Below are 23403 nucleotides of genomic sequence, written 5' to 3'. Positions count from 1 at the left end.
TCCCTACAAGGTCTCCTAAGGCTAAACTACCCAATTAAGAAATGACACCTAAATGATTTTTACTTTTAACCCAATAACTGATCCCTCGTGCCCTGCAATGTGGACTTTTCTGTCCAATTACAAAACACCACCCAAACTCATGGAGAAGAAGGTGAGGAAGAAGGACCAGGCTCTGCCCTAAAACCTCCATCTTAGCTTCATATATATTACTGTATTCTAAAACCTTAAACTCTAAGTTTTCCACCACTTTACACACTTCTACTCAAACTACACACCCATAATCCCAGCTATCAATCAGTTTTGGAAGCCTTCTTCATGGGCTCAGGTCAAATGCAATATTCTCTTGATGGTCTGTGTCTCTCAGCACAGAAAAGTTAAAATTCTCAGCACTCAGGGTTCCAAAATCTCCCCCCAAGAGCTTTGTGCGTCCCCAAAAACACACGCAAAGAATTTTATTAATTCTGTAACTGATGTCAGATCACCTTGCAGTTAAGAGGTGCTCCAGCCCTTGTCTGTGGGTCCATTTTAGCCTCTTTACACCAAATGTGCTCCTCTATTTATCCAGGGAGCCAGATACAGTCCAGCACACATGGTGCCGTCTCAAAATGATGTTCTCAGAAACAAACATCACCTGGTGTTTCTCTTTTCCCCTGAAGAAGGATGACAAATGTCCCCAAAGGAAATACAGTGAGAAGTGAACCCAAAGCTGGGATCAAATTGCTCTCTTGTAGCTGCAGAGGAAAGAAAATTATCCTTTCCTCTTCCTGCTTTGCCTTTTTTTTTTCTTTTTAGCTAAAGTATTAGGCAGGCAAATAGAGCAGATTATGATGGACAGGCAGATACTATTATTTTATTATTGGTTTTTGGCCACGTTTGCCCTATACTGATCTTGGCTCCAGCCATATTATAGCTATGTCAAAAAGAAGGGAAAAAAAAAGGAAGCAAGAGTTAAACAAAGAGTCTTTAAGTACTAGCAAAACATTTGGATTCAGGCACTCGTTCATGCCCTTTAAAGCCATTATTTTAAAAAATGTTTATGCAGCAGGGGCATTTCTCCTACACATAAAAATTCTTGAAAAACAGGAAAAGGAAATTAATGCTTCCTTCGAAATTAACAACTATTGGCACAGGCTTGGGTCTCTTACTGTGATACTCCATGGTGCCCTTACCTTTGTCCATATTTACAAGAGCCTGTGCTTTTTTTGAAGTTAAGATCTGAACATTTTTACTGATGTCAAACACTTTTCCAAAATTATTTTTGAATTACCATCTAATTACGGGAACACTATAAACAAACTATCATCCTTTCAGAATTAAAGGCAGAATTTCAAGGAATTTGCATTGTCGCACCAAGGCCCTAGGGTGACACAGTCAGGCACTGCTTCAACACAGATCAGTTAGCAAAATTTTGTTGTTCTGGCAGTGTTTTTCCTCTGTAGTAATTTCAATCCTCTGCCTAGCATGCTGTCACCTTGCTGCATTATTGGGAAGGCTCTCCACACCTCAGGTGACCTCCAGCACACCCGTGCACTACCAGAAATCACACGCCCTCCATACTTTCACTAGTGGAATTAAAGAGGGCCTGCCTTGATGGAAACATGCTGAGCTGAATAAAACTTGAATCTAATCCAGAAATGCAAGGGGGCAACACAGCAATGCTCTTCAAAACTTCCTTAAATCCTGCTGACAGCAAGGAGTGTGTACAAGTCCAAGTCTTGTAGCCCACACAGATGGATTAGAAGCCACCACATAAATTTTGGAGGCATCCTTACCCAGGGAAAACGTGGCAATGATATTGATATTCTGTGACACACTGCAGTCCAAGGAAGCACACATCCACTCCTGCTATTGAATTGCTGTATTTTTACAGCAGTCAGAGGCTCAATCTGCATTAAGAACAGCAATGAAAACCTTTCAGCAGATTGTGCTGGAGGGAGCACCTGCCATACTGGCAGTGGGAGCCCAAAGGATTGCAGAGATAACCCCTCAAGCTATTACAGCTCATCCTAAAGAGATAACACCAGCCAAGGAGAGGAGTCCTCCTTGCTCCTCCCCACGGAGGCTGGGCACAGAAGAATGTCTGCAGCACAAATTCTTACCACAAAAGTGTTGTATCAACCATTACCAGGTCTAACTGCTTTGCAAGACTTTAACAAAAGGTTTGATCAAGCAGTGGCTGTGTATCAGCAGTGCCTATGTGATGCCTCAGGTTTAGCTTTTATATTTTTTCAGATTCTGTGTTGCTTTCGTGTGTAAGCTTCAGAGTTTTCTTTAGCTCTGAGCTTCATATTAGGGATGGTGAGCTCTGTGCACAGAGCAGGGAGACAAAACAATTCCTGCTCCAGCTGGGCACCAAGGACAAATGATCCAAATCTCAGCCCAAGAGCACAAACACCGTGGGCTGGAGAGAGAAAAACAAGCAGGGTGGGACTGCATGGGCTAAAGCTGGAATGGGACAATGAACTGCAAGATGCAAATGGAGCAGAACTGATCCCAGTGACAGACCCCGTGCCTGGTTGTGCATTTTGGGGCCATTTTGGTTCATCTTGGGTGCAGCCCTGGCTGGGCTCTTGCGCTGCCCAAGGTGCATCCATTGAGGAGACCCTTTGAATAAATCCCTGCTTTATTCTGTAACTCCATCCAGCCTCTGCTATAGGTCAGCCCTCTCAAGGCATCAGATGTGTCTGCTGAAGTCACCTCTGGCAAGGAGCTGTGCTAGACAGCTCCTGACAAAGATCAAGCCAAACTCATCTCAGTGCAGCTTCACTGATGACAGAGCCCCCACAAATCACATCCTGTGTTTACTTCGTGGAGGGGAGCCCATAAGCCCCAAGTAACTGGACACATCTCTTTGTTTACAATAAACTTTTCAATACTGAGGGCTCAGTTGTATTTTCATGTCAGAAGACACTTGAAGAGGAGATCCCTTTGGCAACAAGTTATTCTTTCAGTGAAATTTGCACCAAATTTCTTGTCCTGACAATCTCTGAAAATTATCACATAGGGCATCACAGTTTTCAAAGAGTAAATATATCCCCAGCTATCCAGGAGAGAGGAAAAAGAATATTAGAAATAGATAAATATGAATGGAGAAAATGACACAAGTTTTACAGCTGGTCATCTTCCCCCTGGTTCACCATTCCTCCTCCACTCACAGTGAAACCACTAAATGCACATTAAAGCTTTTCCTCCAACATGAATAGTTCCTGTAAGGATGATTGTGAGCTAGAGCTGAGCAGGGAGGACACAGGGGCAACACAAGGTGTCTGGGAAAACCCTGTACATCTATAAAAATGCTGATTTTTAATCATATGACACTTTGGATTCAAAGCCACTTGATGTGCATACAACACCAATATCTAAAAATTCTGCAGTTACAAACTTTTTCTTTCCTTAGGCTCTGGGAGAAGAAGCCCAAAGGCTTTTTAGTTTTACCTCACAACTAAAAAATTTAGGATACTAAACAGCTCAATGCAATGGGCCTAAAAATGGCGTCATCTTTCATGGATCAAGTCTCATGAATTATGTGTGCAGTAGCAAAATCCTGCAAAAAAAATCTTCCCAGGGAATTTTAATTTCCATGACCACAGTCCTAATAAGTGAGGTAGATTCTGTTATGATTACTGTGACCTTGAATATTATATAACTACAGTCTGGGAGAGATTTTACTGTTGAAAAAAGCTTCATGTAAAAAAAAACTAAACTACTAATGGTCATGACAGAAGTGAGAAATTTGATCTGGTCACATTCTAGACAACAGAGAAAGGAGAAAAATACTGAGATTGAATAAAGCCACAGTTTCATCAGATAAGAAAGGCAAGGTAACAGTGAAAGAAATCATAAACTGGGAATGTAAGAAACTTGGAGGTCTGCAGCCAGGTTTTACCAGACTCATTGCACCTGGCACCCTTGCAAGCTCACTCAGCAAAGCCACCTCTGAGTCAAGGCTGTGGCACATGCAGAAAGCTTCCATTTGGAGCACACCCTGCCACCTTTGGCTTGGGAGTCAAGACATCACTGTGGCTGCAATCCATCACCTTTATCCTTGCTGACCTCCATGGTTTCTGGCCTCCCTGCTGGAATAACACAGCCAGTACTGACTCTGCAGCAGGGCATAGCACCAAGTCCTGCTTCCATCTGGCTGTTGCTTTTTCTCCTGGGTTTTGCCTGCAGAGGGCCAGAATTCCCCCAGAGTAGCTGCTTATTTCATATTGTTCTTATCTGTGGGATCTCACCCTGCTGAGATTTCTACCTCAGGTGCTTTTACACAGGGATTTGGCCACAAACCCTGGCACGCAGGGCACTGAGGGGAGGGGACACCTGACCAGACCACAGTAGGAACCATGGGTTCTTGGGAGCCAGTCAGTGTGCTAATAAAACCTTCCTACATTTGGTCAAGTTTCCAGTTTTCTGGTCAAGTTTCCAGTTTTCCTTCACCATTGGTCATGATCTAAGTTCACCTTTCTGACTGGATCTGTCTGTGTCCCTGTGCCTGGCTGGGTTTGCCCCATCCCCAGGGCCTTTAGGAATTTAGTCTCTGTACCTACACCACGTTTGTTCCTTTCCATTATTAAGTTTTTATTTTCTGGCTAGTTCCATCGTTCCCATCCCTCTTTATTAGCCAGCTCCTCCCAGCTGAGCCCAAGCAAGGGGAGCACAGGGGGCTTCAAAGCTCACACTTATCCAGGTGGGTTCTTGATGGTTTTCAGCAGAGACCTTCCAAGACTACAAAAATCTGCCTGGGTGGGGTCATCAGCTGCCTTTGGACAGCAGGTCCCAACCCTTTGGCTGGTCTGCTCAGCACAGACCACCATTTCCCCTGTGAGGTCCATCTGAGCCCTCAGCCTCTCTCCACCCACCAAGCTCCTTTCTCTGACATTTGCATAGCCTGGAAGGTCAGATTTTCTGTTTAGTAGTCATGTTTAATAACCTCTGATCTTCAGGCAAACAACATTACAGATGGGAAATTAAGCCCTGATCTTTGTGATCATGACATTGCTCACTCAGCAGGCCAAAGAGAGGTACAGTCTGCAGTGAAGGGTTTGTTTTTTTTAAATTTTCCTGTCCTCACAATTAATTTTCTTTAACCATTAGGGCAGCAAATGAGCTGTGTGGCCACCAGCCCTTGCCTCCAGCACAGCAGCATTTCAAAACTGCAGGGTATGTGTGCACGTCTACCTACATATTTACGTGGCAAACAGAAATTAAATAGTCAAATTAACAGTAACACAAGCTGTCAAAAACACAAACAGTTCCCATGAAGTCAACAGCACTGTTCTACAAACATGGGCAGGTAGGTTACAGGCCACAAATCCTTATCAACTGTGCAGAGAAAGAGAAGCTTAAAACCTCTTTCATCTTCTAAAAAAAAAAAAAAACAAAACACCATCCCCTCATACAGGCTAAAAGATGCTCCAGGGCTGCTGGGAATAGCAGGGAGCTTGGGTGAGGTTTTCAAGAGCACAGATTGTCTTTTGTGCAGCCCCATGAGATGAAAAGAGATTTCAAAGGCAAATCTCAAGACGTATTGAAATACCTTTTAAAATCTGACTCTACGTACAGGACAGATCTCACATATTTTTTGCTGACAAATAATCCTTCATACTGACAATCTAGGTTTTCTCTGTCTAGAAGGTACCCAATTCCCATTTATCGTCAGGCTTTGCATGAGTCAGTCTCTTTTAAGACTAAAGAGAATTGTGAAAAATAAAAAAAGTCTGACTAGATTGCATCACAAGTAAACAGTGAATTTCTCTCAAAGGCTGCACATCAAATTATGTCAAATTTTACCTGCTTTCAATCTGGCCCACAGCCTGCACCTCTCACTTTCAATTTAACACATATTTGATGATTTTGTAGATTGAAATTATGTATTGGCTTGTGTAAGAACAAGCTTTGTTGTGGACCATATTTTTAATTTGCAAGTCTAGTTCAGCATAATGCCTTTATTTTTTTTATTTTTTTTCTGGTCCAGCATTAAGTATTGGTACAAGTAGCAGCTCTCCCAAACTTGCCAAAATAAAGTGGAATATTTTCTGTGGGAGTATAAAATAGATTGGCCCCTGTTATTCTAACAAGCACATGAGTTCCATGCAGGAGAGAAACAGAAATAAAGTGCTCATTCATTACCCAATTTACGGGGACAGCCTGGTGAGATATCCCGTTTACATTCTGATAGCCCCATGAAATGAACTCAATTCCCACACAGTCACAAAAGGCCAAAGTTAGCATTTTCCTTAAAAAAAAATAATAAACTCAAGTCTGCCTCTGGAGCAGATTGGCTGTAACCTTGAACCTTAAAGGAAATAAGAGGGAGAAAGAGCGAGCGAGGCACACATCGTAAGAGGGGGTGGGGAAAAGCTAATGGCACTGGGAATGGAAAATGTGGGCATTAAAAGAATTTCCTACTCTAAACAATGTGCAAAGTTAAAAATATCTTCTCCTGAGATTATCCTCAGCATAAATACTCACGACAGCTATTTATAGCTGTCTGGTAGCCTCCAACAAAGATTTTTATTCCAACAAAGGAGCTACATACAAATGCAGGACCTGTTTAAAGAGTTATTAAAATGGAAAATAAACCACTCTTGCGTCAGCTAGCCATGCTGGTACCCGTTTCCAACTCAGTCTAAACACAGCTTTCCTGAATGCTCACAATGGAGCTTTAAGTACTCAAGGGAGAGAAGGAAAAGCCCCTTGGTACATTTATCACAGGCCAAATGCCCACTGCCATAAAGGCTGACACCTGAGCACTGCAGGGCGAGGTGCTGAGCTGAAATAAAGAGTGTGCAAATGTCTCAGCCCAGGAGCTCTCTCACAGCAAGAGCCTGGAGCCAGGATTGCCTGGGACAGTTCAGGAGGACCCCCACACCCTGGACATGATCCTGCACCACTGGGCAACCACCTGTGGCAGAGTCATCAACTCAGCTCATGGGAGATGCTTTAAAAATTTATTCTTCCTAATGTGTTCTTCCTCTCTTAAATCTTTTAACTAGCCTTGGTCTGATCACTCCCAGCACTTGCCAACTTCTTATTGTTTTGGTTGCCTTCAGCCTTGAACAAGGAAAAATAAAATTGCTTGTAAATATACTTTTAAAATCCACGGGAGGCTTTGTTTGGATAATTCATGGTAGCGCATTGCAGCCACTGCTGATGTGGTTTTTTAGAACAAGACCCACCTATGATCCAAGTGGGGAGAGGGATCCCCACACCTGTACATGATAAAGATGGATCTCACAGGGTCACAAATGCCCCACCTTAACTCCCCCAAAGGAACTGTGTCCTTCCTTTTTGTCTCCGGCAAGCAGTAACATCCTGGAGTGTAGAAGCAGGTGAGAGATTTTGCTTTGTTCCTTTTTAGGTCTTCCTATAAAACTCATCTTTCTGTGCAATCCCCGTGTCTGGGTCACATTTGCCAGCGACTCCACAGTCAATCTGATGAGTCCTGACCACAGTTTGTGTTATCTGTAATTGCCTGACTGTATGTTCTGCCATTTCACTGCCAATCAGCTGTGCACACCCTGTGTTAATTATGACAAGAATTTCAGAGCAGAGGTCCTTCCCTTCACTGCACATGTGTAAGCAACTCTGCAGTACAACTCTGCTCATAAAGTTCAACTGATGTATACTTTTCAGCTCAGCTTTGGTTTGGTTTCAGTTTGGCTCCTTCAATTCAAGCTAATATTTGAATTTTAAAAAGACTTTTAAAAGTCATTATTTGGACTGACTTGCTCTTCAGGAAAAGAATAACAGGTTAAACGAAATATGACCTTGAAACTTGTTTAAGTTTTTGATGTTTGTTTCCAGTTTGTGACTCCAAATAGTACTGAAAAACACTGATTTGAAGTACAGCAAAAGAGGAGTTACTAAGCACAATTTAGGGACACCAGGATCACAGCTCAGTGAAGGCAAGGCCTCTATCCATGGAGCAATCATCAGAGAATGTTCTCCATCTGGAGAAAACCAGAGCTGCTCATTGTCACCTTGCAGGAAATGTAGAATTTGTCCCCCTCCCCCTTCAATTTCATACACGAAAAAGGGTTTGGGGTAAGCATTCCCAGTTTTCAGCACTCTCTCCTAGCTCCCCCTCCAGCCATCCAGGTTTTCATGGAAAACAAGCCTACAAGCATTTCATCCAGTTTTTGTGATGAAGTCAATCAGGATTTTGCTGACAGCAGAAACAGCAAACAGGGAGCTTGGAGTGCCTGAGTGATAAGGCTCTCTTCACTCACATGCAACTCTCAGTGGAAGCAAAGTCTCTGCAGCAAAATAAGCTGGTTTGAGGAATTTAAATGGCAGTGTAATCTATCACACAGTGTAGCAACATAATGAGGAGCCTATAAACCCCACAAGAGCTCCAGACTGACATCCACATTTCACTCATACTGTATGGTTTTACACACAGCAACAGCCATGGCTGGATAGTGCAGAACATTCTGTTCTACCCATGGCAACTCAACAGCATCCTCTGCATCTGCCTCTCATTCTTTCTGGTATCCATATTACAGCTTTTGGAACAGGATAACAACTATTACACCCCACAGCTCCCCTCCCTGGTTTCGTGGTCAACAGCTCACTACTCTCAGCATATTTAATTGATAAATAATGGGGAACCAGGCTAGGGAGGAGGAAGCCTAACAAATACAGTTGGGTTACATAAGCAACCTCTTTTTTTCACCCCTAAAAGTCTTAATTTATTATCTGTTCCTAACATTCACTAAATGCACAGGCTCAGCTACCACATTCCCCTCTTCTGCCTGAACTGCAGGCAGTTCTGTGCCCTTTGAGACTCAGACTGCTCTTTATTACAAGGTGAAGTGGCATTTGCCCCAGTTTATGGGACCCAAATACAGCTTGCAAGCAAACTGCAGAGCAGGCTGCTCTGTAAGAAAGCTCCCAGCTGTTCTCTGCCCTGGAGAGGCAATGAGGTCCTGTGGCTGAGCCATGGCTTCTATTCCCAGGTCTGCCACTCAGCGATTAAAGATGGAGCTTGAGGTAAAATGTGTTATGACAGCCTAAAGCTGTGATGACAAAGGTACATTTACAAGAAACAGGGTCATGGCTCTGGTTTAGGAGGAAAAGAGAAGAAGAGAGAGGAGAAGAGAGAGGAAAGAAGAAAAGAGAGAGGAAAGAAGAAAACACACAAATACTGTCTGATACGGCCATAGCTGCTGTCCCAGATGATGAATCCAGTTCACAAATGGCAGAAGAGCACCTCCAGTCAAAGGGTCTGGTATTGGTCCTGCCCTAATTTCTGATTGCTCTCCCAAAAATGCAGCATCTTGTTTGTTAGTTTTGGACAGAATAAGTCTCCAGATGTCTCCCACATCCTCCTCTCACACACACGCTCAGCAACATTAAAGCGCCCTGTTCACTGACCATTCAAGATGCGACTCTAAAGCTCACACAGGCATTTGAAACACCCTTCAGTCTCCTCAAACAAAACCTGTAGAGGTGAAATACCACAAAATCCAGGTGGAAAGGGGTTACAAGGAGGTGTTACTCCTCTTCAGCTTCTGAAAAGGTTTATTAAAAGCATAGCTGCTCCATAAAAGCCCTGCAGCCCATGCAAATCACCTCATGCCATCTCAGTGCCAGCCACCCAGCAGCCAGTAGGCCCAGCATTATCAGCCTATCCACCTTATCAGCCTCCCTTGCCAGGAGAAATCACCAGCAGACACACTGCAAGATCTCCCTATCAACATCCAGGAGCCAACAGCCAGTGACAGAGATAAGCAGTGGCTCCACATGCAATTTCCCTGCCATAAAACATACACAGAGTCCTTATTAGATGTAACAGAGGTGAGCCAACCTCCAAAGACCTTAAAACTTCCAGAGAATGATTCCTGAAGTCTGTGACCAAGGCTGCTTTTCATGGCTTCTCCTTCTAAAAGGGGCCTGTACCAAAGTACAGGTGCTAAAAGCTGTGGGCCTGGGTGATTTGCACATCATTCTCCAACCTCTGGAGCCTGGAGAAGATCTGGTAAGCAAAGAGGCAAGCCAAAAGCACTCCTACATCCCTTCTGATAGGTTTGTGGCTGAGTTCCTCCTCATTCCCCATTTGGAAAGCTAAAGGAACAGAACTACCCTGCTAAAAGGATGATATGTGTGTGTATATATATATATACACACATTCAGTAAATAATTGAGAAAATGCCAGAAGCTCTGGTTATAGAGGTGTACAAAGCAGCTTTCATCATGAGAAGCACTACAGTGCTAAAATGAGGAGAAAAAGCAGTAAAAAAGGCATTGCTATTCCCCAATAGAAGGAATCACTTTCAGCTCCCTTTCAAGCACTCTGCTCTGGCCAGATTTCTTTATGTTTATTCTTACTTCATCTAATTAAACATCTAAGCTTTAAAGAGTCTGAATTCTAACTAGCAAAGAGGCTGTCCTATTAGCAAAGTCTCAATTTTAAACCCATTCTACAACTCTGTGTATCCTGTGCTGCAGAAGAACAGCTTGAAGGCACTACAGAAGCAGGTCATGAACACAGAAGCCCTTTCCTTGTGGAAGGTGAGAGTTCACATAATAACAGCTCACATTTACAGAAGGGTCTTTCATATCAAAAGTGTTTCACAAACTGTAGAGACACACATCTCCAGCAAAATGCAGTAAAAGGTGGCAGCCTACAAAATCATGCACTCCAATGGGACAAGGAAACATTTTTAGCTGAGAACACTCCATGTTGCCCATTCAAGTGGCACATTTTTTTACCTCAGAGCACTGAAGACCCCAACATCTACCATATGCAAGGCAAATAAAGACAACATCCAGAATATTTTGATTAAAAACAATTGTCTGGAATACAAACGGTCGAATTTACAACGTGTTGGGTTGCTGCCGGATGTCAATAGAAAATGAACACATGCTGTAAATTCAGTGCTGGCTAATTAGGAAAATCTGTACGTTTCCCAAGCCTGCTTCTCTGTAGGTAGGACTAAAGGGCAACATTATGTCATTTCCCTTTGCGCAGGGACTCCCTGTTGACTTCCATAAAGAATTTGGCTTAGAAACTGATGACAGGGTACAGCCCAAGCTGAGGGAAGAACAACCAATAAATAAATGAAGATGGGCTGGTGATGGAAAAGTCATTGCTAGTCACCACGACATCTTACCAGAATTTCTTCCAGCAGTGGAATGAGGATGGGACAGATGAACCCTGCTCTCAGTTACACCAATCCCTCAAATCCAGAGTAATTGTTAAACATGCACAACCAGCAAAAACAGGATTCAGAATGAAAGGAGGGCAAGCCTTGAAAGAGAATGCAATTTAGCATGGAATACTTTGAACGTGTGACATGGCCTGTTAAATGGGTCCCCTGAGTTTAACTGGCAGCCAACCCTTTCCTCATAGACCTACCCTTCTTTAAAACATTTTCATTTCTATTCGCTTGAATTTCAGAATTCTTCTGTTATCTTCAAGCAAAGAGAGGAGTTTAAAAGCTTTCATCAGCTAAACTGTATGTGTTGTGGTCTTTGCTCCACTTCTGTGCATTTATGCCTTTATCTCCTCAAAGCAAGATACTCTATCCAGCAAAACCACACAGCCAACAGACTGAGAAGTCACATTTCCTCCAAAGTCAGCATAACCACAAGCATGCAAGACCTATGGCGATATCAAAGGCAGTACATCAGGATCTCATTGTAAGGATGATGTGAGCACCATAGGTGAAATCAGGATGGAGCCAGCAAAGCAACAGGGAAACAGATGAAGAAAGACTTTCAAGATATGAGTCACCAAAACAACACCTTCAAGCACTTCTCTTTACTCAAACAGTGTCAGAGCTGGTGACACAGCTGAAGTCTTTCATTATCTTCATAGTTTATTAGGTACTGTATTAGGCCATCTGATAATAATCAGTAAACTAAAAATTAGATTACAAGTCCATTGGATTTGCCTGAACACTTCAGGTTTGCCTTGAAGATATATTTTCTTAATTCAATTTATGTATATCCTCCACTTATATTCAGGCCTGAAAAAACATGATGATATTTTTATTACTTAGTAGGAGGTTTTCTCATATTAATTTAATCACCAATATAGTCCTTCTGATTACAATATTGAAATTACTTATCCATGCCATCAGAAATTTGGGTGAGAAATGAGAATATAGCCCTGAAGGAACTTACTCAATCCTCCAGTCTAAGATGATTACATGCTAATGAGAGAAAAGACTCTCTAGCTTGTACAAGAGAGAAGGGGAAGGGGGAGTGGAATTAAATCTTTTCCTTAAACAAATTCCTCTTGTGGCATTCCAGCACAGACAAACCCTCCAGCTATCATAAGTCAGTGGTTTGAAAAGGTCATTAGCACTCTATCTCATTTTGCTGGGAGAAGGAAGAGCCAAATTCATGGCCGTGACATGAAAATTTGCCCTTGGTATTGCTGTGGGATGACCTGATCCCTGAAATCCTACAGAGGACATTCTGAGGGACGTTTTTTTGTGAAATAACAGCAAAATCCATCCATCATGATAGTCACAAATCCATCCACCCTGCAGCAATAGCATCAATGCCAAATACACAGAACTTCAGGCCCGGCTTTTTCCCCTTCTTTCCACACTTCCCTACCCAACAATTTCTTCCTCTTCCTCAGAACAGCCTGGATGTGTGGCACCAGACAAATGATGCCTGCACTCAAAAAATTAGCTGCAGTGGGAAGCACTTTGTTATCCCTGTCCTGACCTTCAGAGGAATACCCCACTGTGCAAGCTGGACCATAAAAGGAACCCATGTGTAGCCAGTGTTTAGAAAATCCATCTCCTTGTCCTTCCCAGCTCTGGTACTGCCTTATTAAGACACTGAAGTAGTGGCTGCTGGGGAATCTCGGGAATGATCCGAGCAACAGTGCCCAGAGCAAGCTTGTCATTTTGTGTGGGCTGAAAATGAACTTGGAAAAGCTGAGGACTGTTCAGTTTGGTGATCACAGGCTAGTCAAGGAAACCTATTCTGAAGACACTACATCATCCTATTCCTGTGGAAATACACACACAATTTTTTTTTTTCATTTCTAGCCAAATATTTTCTATGTGAGAAAAAGGGACAAAACACACTGCAGGTGGAAGACTCTGGGATGGCATCATGTGGCATGCCAATTCAGTGATATAATCATCTCATGAGGGGGCACAAGGACAAAAAAACCCTTCTGTATATGGATTATGGAAAGGGCTTTCCTCTCCAGTCTCTGCCGTGCTCTGGTCCTCGGAGGAGATGATAGCACTGAAAGTGGGAGGTAGAGAGGCAGCCTTTTGTGGGGGTTCACATCCAGCTGTAAGCATTTCTGTGAAAATCTGATGGCTAAGTTTTGAGTAATAGTTTTGGAATTCAGGTGAAGACCAAAAAACAAATTTGTGAGGCTTCCTGCTTGTTGTTTCTCCCCGCTCCCAAAAGGTCCATTTCGTTTAAAGCCATTTATACCACCATATTTCTTTTCTCTGCTAAAAAACACAGATGGAAAAAGTTTTATTCTTTGGATTAAGCAAGCATTCTGCTCTGGAGCCAACTTCAGCCCTATATCTTTCTCACCATTGTAATTATAACTCTGCCTTTCAGAAATTCCCAGGATTGATACACTGAGTATATGATCTTTTCCCTATCACTAGAGGGCTGACAGTGTTATAAATGAAACCAGCTTGCTCCTGTTAACACTGTCTGCTTGTTGGAATTCTGCTCAAAAGCAACCTCCCAACCTCAAAAGATATATTTCTCCAAATTAAGCTATTACTTATAGGAACCTGTCTGGTGGTAGGAAGATGTGCCTTGTGAACACATAACTGCCTGTGTTCTCAGTGACTTTAGAAGAGCATCACAGCTACAGAGTCCTGGCTTGTGCACAGAAATAGAAGAAAATTACCTCCAACCTGGTTTGAAACCAAGTGCATTGAATCTGTGAAAACCCCCCAGTGCAAATGTGACTGTGCTCACCCCTCCCAAGCTGTTTCACAATAAAACCCACCTTGAGAGAGGCTCAGCTGACCAGCAGTAAATCAAGTCATGGTGATTTGGTTTCTTTCCACTCTGTGCACTTCATTGACTTTAAAATTTGCCATGATATGTCTGCATCAGGTGAAAGAGGCCTCACTAAGAAGGGAGTACTTGTGCAATTCAATCAATCAATCATCCAGACACCAAAATGTTGCCTACACCAAAATGTGGTCTCAAGCTGGTGGAAGAGGAAAGTAGGAGCATAGAGAAGTAACTTCACCAAACCTTTGAAGAAGCTCAAAAGTTTGGTGGAGTCATCAATTTAGAGTACCTCTTTTGGGTACCAATTTAGAGCACCTCTTCTGGTCTCAGCTCTAGAACCCAGTCCACCGAGAAGATAATCTTTGCTAGAGCAGTCCTTGCTGTCTGCTTCAATTATGTCTGCATTGAAAATGGGTCACAACCTACCTTAAAGGAAACTGAGGCATGTTTTTAGAAAAATGTCAGAGAAAAAAACCCCAAAACCAAAAAAAGATAGTCACAACTTGCTGTTGAGTTGCAGCCTTCCCTTGATTTTCTATGTCAGCACGACAGACTTGCTGGCCTTTTATTCAAGACTATCTAGCAAAGATAGTCTTGAATAAATAAGTTTATTTATTATATTAGTTTACTTATTATATAAGTTTATAATAAGCAAGTTTATTTGGACCAACCAACAAGTTTTGACATAAAAAGGAGCAAAACAGCATCTATTTATATTTCCTTAATGTCAACCAACATGAAGGTAACCTTTCACTGTCACATACACTACCCACTGGTTCATACTTTCCAATAAACAAAAAGAAATGCATCCTGCTTACTTTTCCACTTCCCATCACCCTTGCTGCTCCCCAGGAAGAGGAGGGCTCAGCTGCAACACCAACACAACTACTACTGCTCCTGATCTGTGGCTGTATCACTGTGTTGACCTGACCCTCTGCTCAGGCTCCTGAGGACTCTGCTGTCACCAGACTTTTTTCACAAGGCCTGGTTGCCCACTGACCTTTTTTCTGGCCAGGAACACTTCCTGAGCTGTGTGCTGATGAATTAATTAGCCCAAGAAGCATAGCCACCTGATGAGTTCCTTCATGCTATGAAAGACCTTGATCAGGCAAGGACAATCTGTTGGCAAGAGGGATTTTCCTTGTTTAGCACGAGCCAATAAGTGGGCTACAATGAGAGAAATAAAGCTGCTTATAAACATTTATCTTCAGTAATTAAAAACTTGTTTCAAGGCACAAAGCCAAAAATGCAGAAGCTAATTGACCAAATGAGATGCTTCTGCAAGTTGAAATCAGCTTGGGGTTTCATTTGTAAATCACATTTTTCCTCTGTGGTTCTTTGAACTGAGCTGCGAAGGGATGGCTTTGCCTGGGCTGCCAGCAATCTGATAGTGTTTACATAACTCTGCTTATTCGTGTGTAAAACTTGTTAGCATTTGACTTCATTTCATCTGTTATCCCTGCAAACCAGTTGGCCTCAGCTTTTTAAGGGGAAATCTCATCTTCTGATTATCTGGATTAATTTCAGATATTAGATCATAAAGACGTTAATAGAATGCAAATTCACACTGAGAAGCAGATGCTCCTAGAAATACTCTGGCTAAATTTATTTTCATGTTACTCCTTAAAGACTCTTACAGCTGGGCAATAACTGCAATTTCTCTCATGTCTGATAATTTCTACCATTCTGAACCCAGAATGCCCTGAATAATAGTAACATCATGAGGCATAAGTTCAACAATGCTCTTGTTCTCTTAGAAGAAGGCATTTAAATGTAATAACTAAGAGATACCATTCCAAGTCTGCAAATTTGCAGTTTTAAAGGCTGACATTAGTTCTTCTTCTGTCCAGACCCTTGCAACCCACATATGCAGCCTACAGAGTACGTTACTGCAGGTAAATCTATCAAACATATTTGCCTGAAGAGTATTCTTTAGGACTTTTCCTAAGACACAGGGATACTCAACCATCAGCTTCTTCTGTATGGGAACAACCCAGTATTCCCTTTGCTTTTCTTTAAACAAAATTAAATATAAGGTCTTATTTAGTCAAAAGAAGGGTTAATGTAGATTTTTCAGCCAACTCATTTGTAAGCACGTGCATTTGTGTGATGAGGTAAACATAATCCTATGGCATGAGAATGCTTTATAAAATGAATTAAATTAACTCTGCCACTTGCCCTAGTTGTGGATATCAAGCACATGGAAAATGATTAAGCAGCTGAGAGCTCAGTTACATCCTTATTGTCTAGGAAGAAATGCAGGGATTTCCCTGCCTAGGAGTCTGACAGAAGTAGATCAGGGACCAAGAACAGAACCTTTTTTAACTCTGAGCCAGTTTAGGGCAATGCCTTTGGTCTCTGCCACGTGGAGTTAACAGAGGTTACGTGCCCTGCTGTGGATGGCACAGGAAGTTTGGAGCCTCTGTGCCTTCGCAACCTTAGGCCAATGCTCATTGACACAGCCTTTTTGCATTTCAAGTATCTGAAGTGTTTTGTATGAGAAAATGCTGGTGGCAGATATGATTTACACTGTTTGAAGGGGCAGAGATGCAAGAGTGCTGCAGTCTGCCCTGGCTTAACAGACTGCATACTGCTAACTTGCATCTAAAATACTACATAGATGTAATTTTTCAACCTAAACATGGCAGGAAAGTTATTGACACTTATTTGTGCTATATCAGCTCCATTTCTTGAGATTCATTATTTTCTTTGTGCAGTACCTATGTTTTGGTCTAATCCTGAAAATCATTATTCAATTCCATGTTATATTGCTCTTTTAAGCAGGCATGCTTGTCAGAATTATCAATAAAAAGCATAAAAATCTGTGTCTCCATGCCTGTATTTATTAGATATTTAAATAAGATCCAGCTCATGAGGATCCAGTTAAAGCTAATAAATTTACAGTGGGAAACAAAGGGCAGGTTTTCCATTGGCAGTAGGTGGGTTACCTGATTACAGGATTGCAGGGGATTCTTTTCACCCAATCATTTCCAAAATTCCTTGGTGTTTGCAAGAGATGAAAGATGGGGCATTTTGCCAATTCTCTGGGTGCTAGATTGGAGCTGTCCTAAAAGCTTGGCTGGTACAGCACACATAGTACACAGATTACAGACTGATTTTAACACACTATAATCCATAATCTGGATTATCATATTAAATACTAAGGACCTGATTTTGTTGTCTGTTTAGGAATTTCAGTGGGTTCAGCTCAGTGAAGACTATACTCTGTATGTCTAGCTCTCTGGAAGAAGAAAACTGCTTTTATGAAACATTTCTCTTGCATTTCAAAGAAAATGCAATCTGAAAAACACAAAAAATTAACCACTGAATTGCACCAAGCTTTCCATACATTTGGTTATTCCCTCCTGGGCATTTGAAATGCTGCAATAGCAAAGAATTGTTTAGTATCCACCCTCACTTGAGAGTGCCTGCAGTATAGAAGGTTTTAGTGAGCCACTGGGTCATGCTTTTCTGCCTGGGTTGAGAACTCCAAAAATTGCACAAGAGAGATTCAGTGTGAAGGGCCAAACCCACCTCAACAATCCAAATATGTCCTGTCAGTCTTGGAACTCCAGGCAGCTGTGAAGACAGGTTAACAGCTGGAGCACTCTGCTTCAATTTGTTCTCAACTCTCACGCATCTCTAATCTTATTTATTCAGTGCCTCAATGTTTAACTCCTGGGCAGAAGATGTCATGTCTTGGCTCTAGCAAAAAGTGAGTATTCTACTGAAAGACAAACAGAAATCCCCAAAATATTCGCAACTTCAGGATATGTGAAGTTCATGGAGAGATAAAACCACTGTAATTTTTTTCAAGTGGAAAAAGAGGCTTGGAATAGACAGAAGCACAGCCCTTAGGACAGAGGCTTAACTTGTGGGGAAATTCAATTCTGAAATAAAACATGAACACTGAAAAATGACATGGAACACATGCAACCAGCTTCTCTTATGTTCAAACAGGCACTCACTGAAAACTTGTATTAAGATCATATTCTCCTTTCCTCAACACCAACCTCAATTGAAGCATAATCTCTGAGAACTCTTCATAAAAACATAACCAGACGCTCGAGAACAAGAAATGGGCAACTCCTACTGCTTCAAGAAAAGGGAAATCAAAAAGGAGCCATTTCTGTGTAATTCGTAAACTCAGAACAGTCTAACATTTCTCACTAATGTACACCCCATACCAGGGCTAACTCCACTGCATGAATGAAAAACAGCTTCAAAAGTTATTTGTGGTCATTCACATTGATCTGACATGGGCACACGCTTACCCTCTCTGTCCTGGACAGAAGAAGGACATTTTTTACTTTCTGTGGCTGGCAAGGATGACACTTCCTTGCTCTCCAGAAGCATTAAGATGCTAAGGACACAAATGTGTCCAGTGTTAACCTCTCCAGAAGATAAAAAAACATGCAAAGATGTACCCTGCTGGTTTGGCCTTCTTAACTTAGTGAATCAGTCTTTTGTGTCATACCAGAGCTACAACAGGCTCAACAGGAACAGCAAAAAGCACCTGAAATAGCTTTCTAGTTCTCTACACTCCTTCACAGATCCAAACTGAAATTCATTTAACTTCTTTTTTCATTTATACCAAGTTGGGATTAACCACGTGTCTTGTTTTAGCCAAAGTTGCATTAAGCAATTTACTAACCCAGGAGATTTTTAGCCTCCTGCCAGGGCTGCTGCCATCCCCAACCTGCAGGATCTTCTTTAAAAAAAATAAAGCAATCTTTGACCACTGCCTTTAGAAATTAATGATATCAGGAACCATACAGCTTTGTGGCAGTGTTTTTCTCTATGTCCTACTCACATAACCTTTTTTAGGGTGAATTTAGTAATAGTAATTACTAGTAATAATTACTAGTATATAAATAACTAGTAGTACTAGTAACTGGTACTTGATCTAGTTAACCCCTTCTCTTTGCCACATTTTCACAACAGGATGACCAACATCTCTCCTTCCCCATGATGTGATCTGCAATCCCTTAAGGAAGAGCATGACACAGGGCAAAACTCTGGTTCAAATGCAAAGTTAAGCTTCAGCTGAATGGAGGCCAGCCTGACAATGACCCTAAGACCTTCCTGAAGTCTGCAGTAGTGATGATCTGACAATGGAGCAAGTTGGATCAACTTCCTAGTATAAATAAAAAAAAAAATAAATAAAATCAACAAATAAAAACCAAATACAAACAAAACAACAATCACACAAAGTGAAGTGAAAATTCATTGCTGGTACAATGGCAAGTCAGCCACTTGCAAATTTGAGGCTTAAGTGCTAAAGAGATTAACCTGAGAAATATTCTTTAGAGAGTTCAAGGGGCTTATTTTTGCTCTTGGTTAGGCTGAAGTCAAGAAATTAGGTCCATTGTCATTACAAGAAGTATTTCACCTCAATTTTTCAGAGCAGCAGACTGAAGTGGACCAGCAACATACTCAGAAAGCACCACCCCTGCAGACACACACAGACTCTACCCAGCTCCAGGCTAAATTCTTCCAGCATCAGTTACAACATCAAAATGACAAAACCCGATGGTTTTGTTCAAGAGAACATCTTTTACTGCCTAGGAAGAGGCCCAAAGCAGCAGGTGGTATTTGTTTTTTCCCTTGCTGAAAGAAGTCAGTCCCCTGTGCTCCAATTCCACATGGGATTGTTCCTGTCAGCTACGTGCAGCTCACTCCTGTGACAGCCCTGACACTCCAGAACACAATGTACCCTGGGGCTGGGAAGGCAAAGCCTTCACCCAGCTCCTTCCAGGGCTGCCACTGCCTCATAAATCAACTGGCTGGAATAACTCAGGTAGGGCTTAATCCAAAGGCCACTGAAATCAGTGCAAAGCTTCCCTCTGGCCCCAGGCTGGTACTTCAGGGCTTTATAAAACCCAGGCACAGCAGTCCCCCTGCCCCTGGGGAGCAGCACAAAGCCAAAGCTTTGCCACAGAGCAGTTAAAGATGTAGCACATCCCATCACCCCAACAGCTGGAGGTTTTCCTTTTTTCCCCGACCTCACAGCAGATACAGAATGCTGCCAGATGGGCACAAGTTAACACTGCCATACTTTGTCCTGGCTTTCCCAGGCTGTGCCTGAAAAGTCTCCTTCCCCCCCGAGGTACCTGAGATGCTGGGTCCCTGCCAGGCTGAGCACATGCAATAAATCTGACAGCCTGGGAGAAAGCTGGACAACATCCCATATGTCTCCTGTTGGAAATGTGCCCCCTAGACAGGTCTGCAGTGCTGCTCCAAACACATTGATAGGCCTCCAGAGATCCAGACAAATATAAATAGTTTAAAAAAATAACTCTGGCTGGACAACATTTCTGGGTGGGCACAGTGAGCCTGTGTGGGGAATCCAGAAAGTCTGGAGTACCTTGAAATCATAAGAACTTAAAATGCAAAAAAAAAACAAAAACACTTTGTTTTTGAGTTGGTGTCAATTTTTATCTGAGTTGCCTCTACATGAACTACTAGCCACAGCACATACCAGGGGTGAAATGCAATGTTGGTCTTCAAAAGACAAAATGACTTCTCAGGATCAGTCCTAAGCATATGAACCCAGAATACACAGCACAAAAAAGTATCATTTCCAACACTGAAAATGGGAAAAAACCCCAAACACAAAGCCTAACATCAGATCTCAAGGACTGAGCTTACACTAAGCTTCTCCAAAGATTAAATAGCTGGACACGAGTGGCTCCAGCATCACAGGCACTTGGGAACCTGACAGCTTGTGTATCCTCACCACTCGCAACAGAGCCTCTGGCTCTGAAGAAGGCATGATAACACCAAGCCACTTGGGCATGTGGTGCAGGAGTCCATGCTGCTACATTTTCACCCCTCAGTCTTTCTCGGGCACAGCATCCTGCTAGAAAGACAGGCTTCCAATGGACATTTATCCCAGGAAAAGGCAAAATGCAGAGTTACAACGCTGCTGATGGAATGGCTGCTGGCATTTCTGGCTTTGCTGTTCTACTCAAAGCCTAAACAGTGTTTGGGAGACCTGGCAAGCATGTCACAGCCTACAGAGATATCCATCTCTCCATCTCCCAGCAGAAATGACTTCCACCAGTGCTGGATTCCCCACAGCAAGGGTACAGCCCCCTGATGGGAGAGCTGGGGAAGTGGCCTCTGCTCAGAACATATGAAGGAGCATTTCCAACCTCCATGCTGCACAACCCACTTCATAAACCACCTGAAAGTGTTCAGAGGAAAGCCTGGCAAGCAGATTTCTGCAGCTTATGACATGTGAACGTGTTGTGGTCGTATTATTAAAGGCAAAGTTGATCCCCAAATCCCCAAAAATCTGGATTCGCCAAAACCAATGCAGCATCACATATTCATTTGTTAATAAGAGCCCCAGTGCTGCTGCCCTTCCCTCTGTGTGAGCCCTGCAATGGGGGCAGATGCTCAGCTCCTGCCCCACTTTGCCCTCTCTGGGGCAGGATTTGGGAGGTCCCAGCTCCCGGAGTCAAATCCCAACTTGAGAATCAGGCTCTGTTATTGTTAAAGCAAACCAAAACTACAAAGTCCAGACTAAATTATTTTTAAGATCCTGAGATTTTTAAAGCAGTCTTGTGACTTTTAAGGGGTCTGACTCATTGTGCTTGAATGCTCGAAGCTGGCAGCAGCAAAGGGAGGACAGCAAGATTTAGCATACAGTAATTTATTGTTGAAAGCCTTCAACTGTGTGGGAAAGGGCATGGAGCACATCTGCAGTGATGAAGAGAAAAAGGGACATGGGCCCAAGCCCTTCCCCTCCAGCCAGGCTGCCACCAAGCTACCCTCTCCATGAAAGCAGCACACTAAACCCCAGCAAAGCACCCCAGACATGGGAAATCCCCTTCCCATGAGCAGGATGGGACACAGGTGACACCCTGGGCTTCAGCTCCAGGGATGGCAAGAGCAGAGCCCACTATTCCCAACCCTGGGGCTGTCCCTGCCTGCCCAAACCAGCCACACCACAGAGCTGATGCCCAGGTCACCCTGCAGCCTCTGAACCCTCAACGAGAGCCTGGAGGTCTTCAAAGAGAAGCCAAGTGGCGTTTTTCTAAAGAAAATCCCAAACTACAGCCCCTAACATCCTCCACAGACCACTCAAGGCCTCTATTCCCAGCAAACCCCAAGGTCTTGGCCTTTCCTTTAACATCTTTGCTCAAAGAAGAAGAAACAAAAATGAAGTCTCTATTCAGAATTAAGTACAAAAATTAGAACAAAATGTGCTTAAACCCAGCTTTTTTTTTTAATCAATGCAGTGTTAATGAGCTAAATCAAATTTTTTTATCACTGAAGACATTTCAAAAATAAATGGAGCCTTTCTCCCTGCTTATACCAGTGTAAATCACGAAATTTCATTACAGCAAACAGAACTGTACAGGTGTAAAATGGGTTTAGTTAATGAAATGTCATTCCCAATATTGTCATGGTATTTCTTTCATAAATTGACATCATCATCATACCCACATCAAATTCTGCTCTCGTTTCACCAAAGTAAATCTGTGACAACTGATAGCAAATGCTGCTCTTGCTGCCCACATAAAGTGACTGTAAATTAATAAAAAGCAACAGGCAGTACAAACATAACAGCAACTGCCCAGTAATGGCAGACAATTCACACATATACTACATATATCAATTGTATCCCAGCTTTCAACTCATATATGACAACTTTACCTTTAGCATATATAATATCTGATATATAAATATCTGGCAAACACAATCCCTTCTGCACAGCACCCACACAGCATCTGAGGATGAGCTTTCCTTTCTCTGATTGCCATAGAAAACATAGAAATATTGCCATATTTCTATGCCATATTCCACCACCTTTGCTGTTTCCATTTATCCATGTAGCAAAATAACTAGGAGCCAGACATTTACAGCAGTCTAAGGAAATTAGGCAACACACACCCCACAATATTAACTAAAGCTGATTTTCTGGAACATATCTTTAGCACAAGGACTCTTTGGAAGATAAGGCAGAAATCTTCACAGCCACTGCTAATCAAAGGCCAGGCACCAGCACCATTTTCCAGCTGCAGTAACTCACCTCTCTGCTTCCAGGCGCATTTCCTCACGCTTTTGCCTCCTGAGCTCTCTGCGGCGTTCAAAGTCATCCATGGTGGGTGTTTAAGAGTTCCAAGCTCTGGGAAGATCCAAATCTAAAAGGGAGATGAGCACTTAGATGAGAGTGAAAGCACAAGGGATGCATCTAACCAACTGAGTCCATTTAGTTTTGCTTTGCTGCCTTAGCTTCGCTGTAACTATTTTCTTTTTCCATCAAAAAAACTCAACTTCCTCGGTATTGTTGAGATAAACAAGATTAATGAAATGTCTTGTAGAATAAACATAGCCCGTGCCTGCGTTTAGTTTCCTAGTTAAAATTAAATCAACATGCTTCAAGCAAGGACTGTATACATCTGCTAGCCACAGACTAGCTAT

The 23403-nt window shown here is 42.5% G+C and overlaps 1 protein-coding gene across 4 annotated transcripts in view; it reads right to left on the bottom strand.

Annotated features, from left to right (window-relative positions):
- Nucleotides 1-23403, bottom strand: part of CALD1 (caldesmon 1) — a 171272-nt gene that overhangs the window by 59907 nt on the left and 87962 nt on the right. For all 4 annotated transcript variants that reach the window (XM_031060512.1, XM_031060513.1, XM_031060515.1 and 1 more), the window contains one exon: nucleotides 23012-23123. In XM_031060512.1, coding sequence (XP_030916372.1) covers nucleotides 23012-23082 — 71 coding nt within the window. In that variant the 5' untranslated portion in view covers nucleotides 23083-23123. The remainder of the gene's footprint in view (nucleotides 1-23011; nucleotides 23124-23403) is intronic.

The sequence above is a fragment of the Geospiza fortis genome, unplaced genomic scaffold (genome assembly GCF_000277835.1).
Source record: "Geospiza fortis unplaced genomic scaffold, GeoFor_1.0 scaffold13, whole genome shotgun sequence".
Classification (NCBI taxonomy): Eukaryota; Metazoa; Chordata; class Aves; order Passeriformes; family Thraupidae; genus Geospiza; species Geospiza fortis.
The sequence above is the reverse complement of the archived record's forward strand: the minus strand, read 5'-3'. Positions and strand labels throughout refer to the sequence as shown.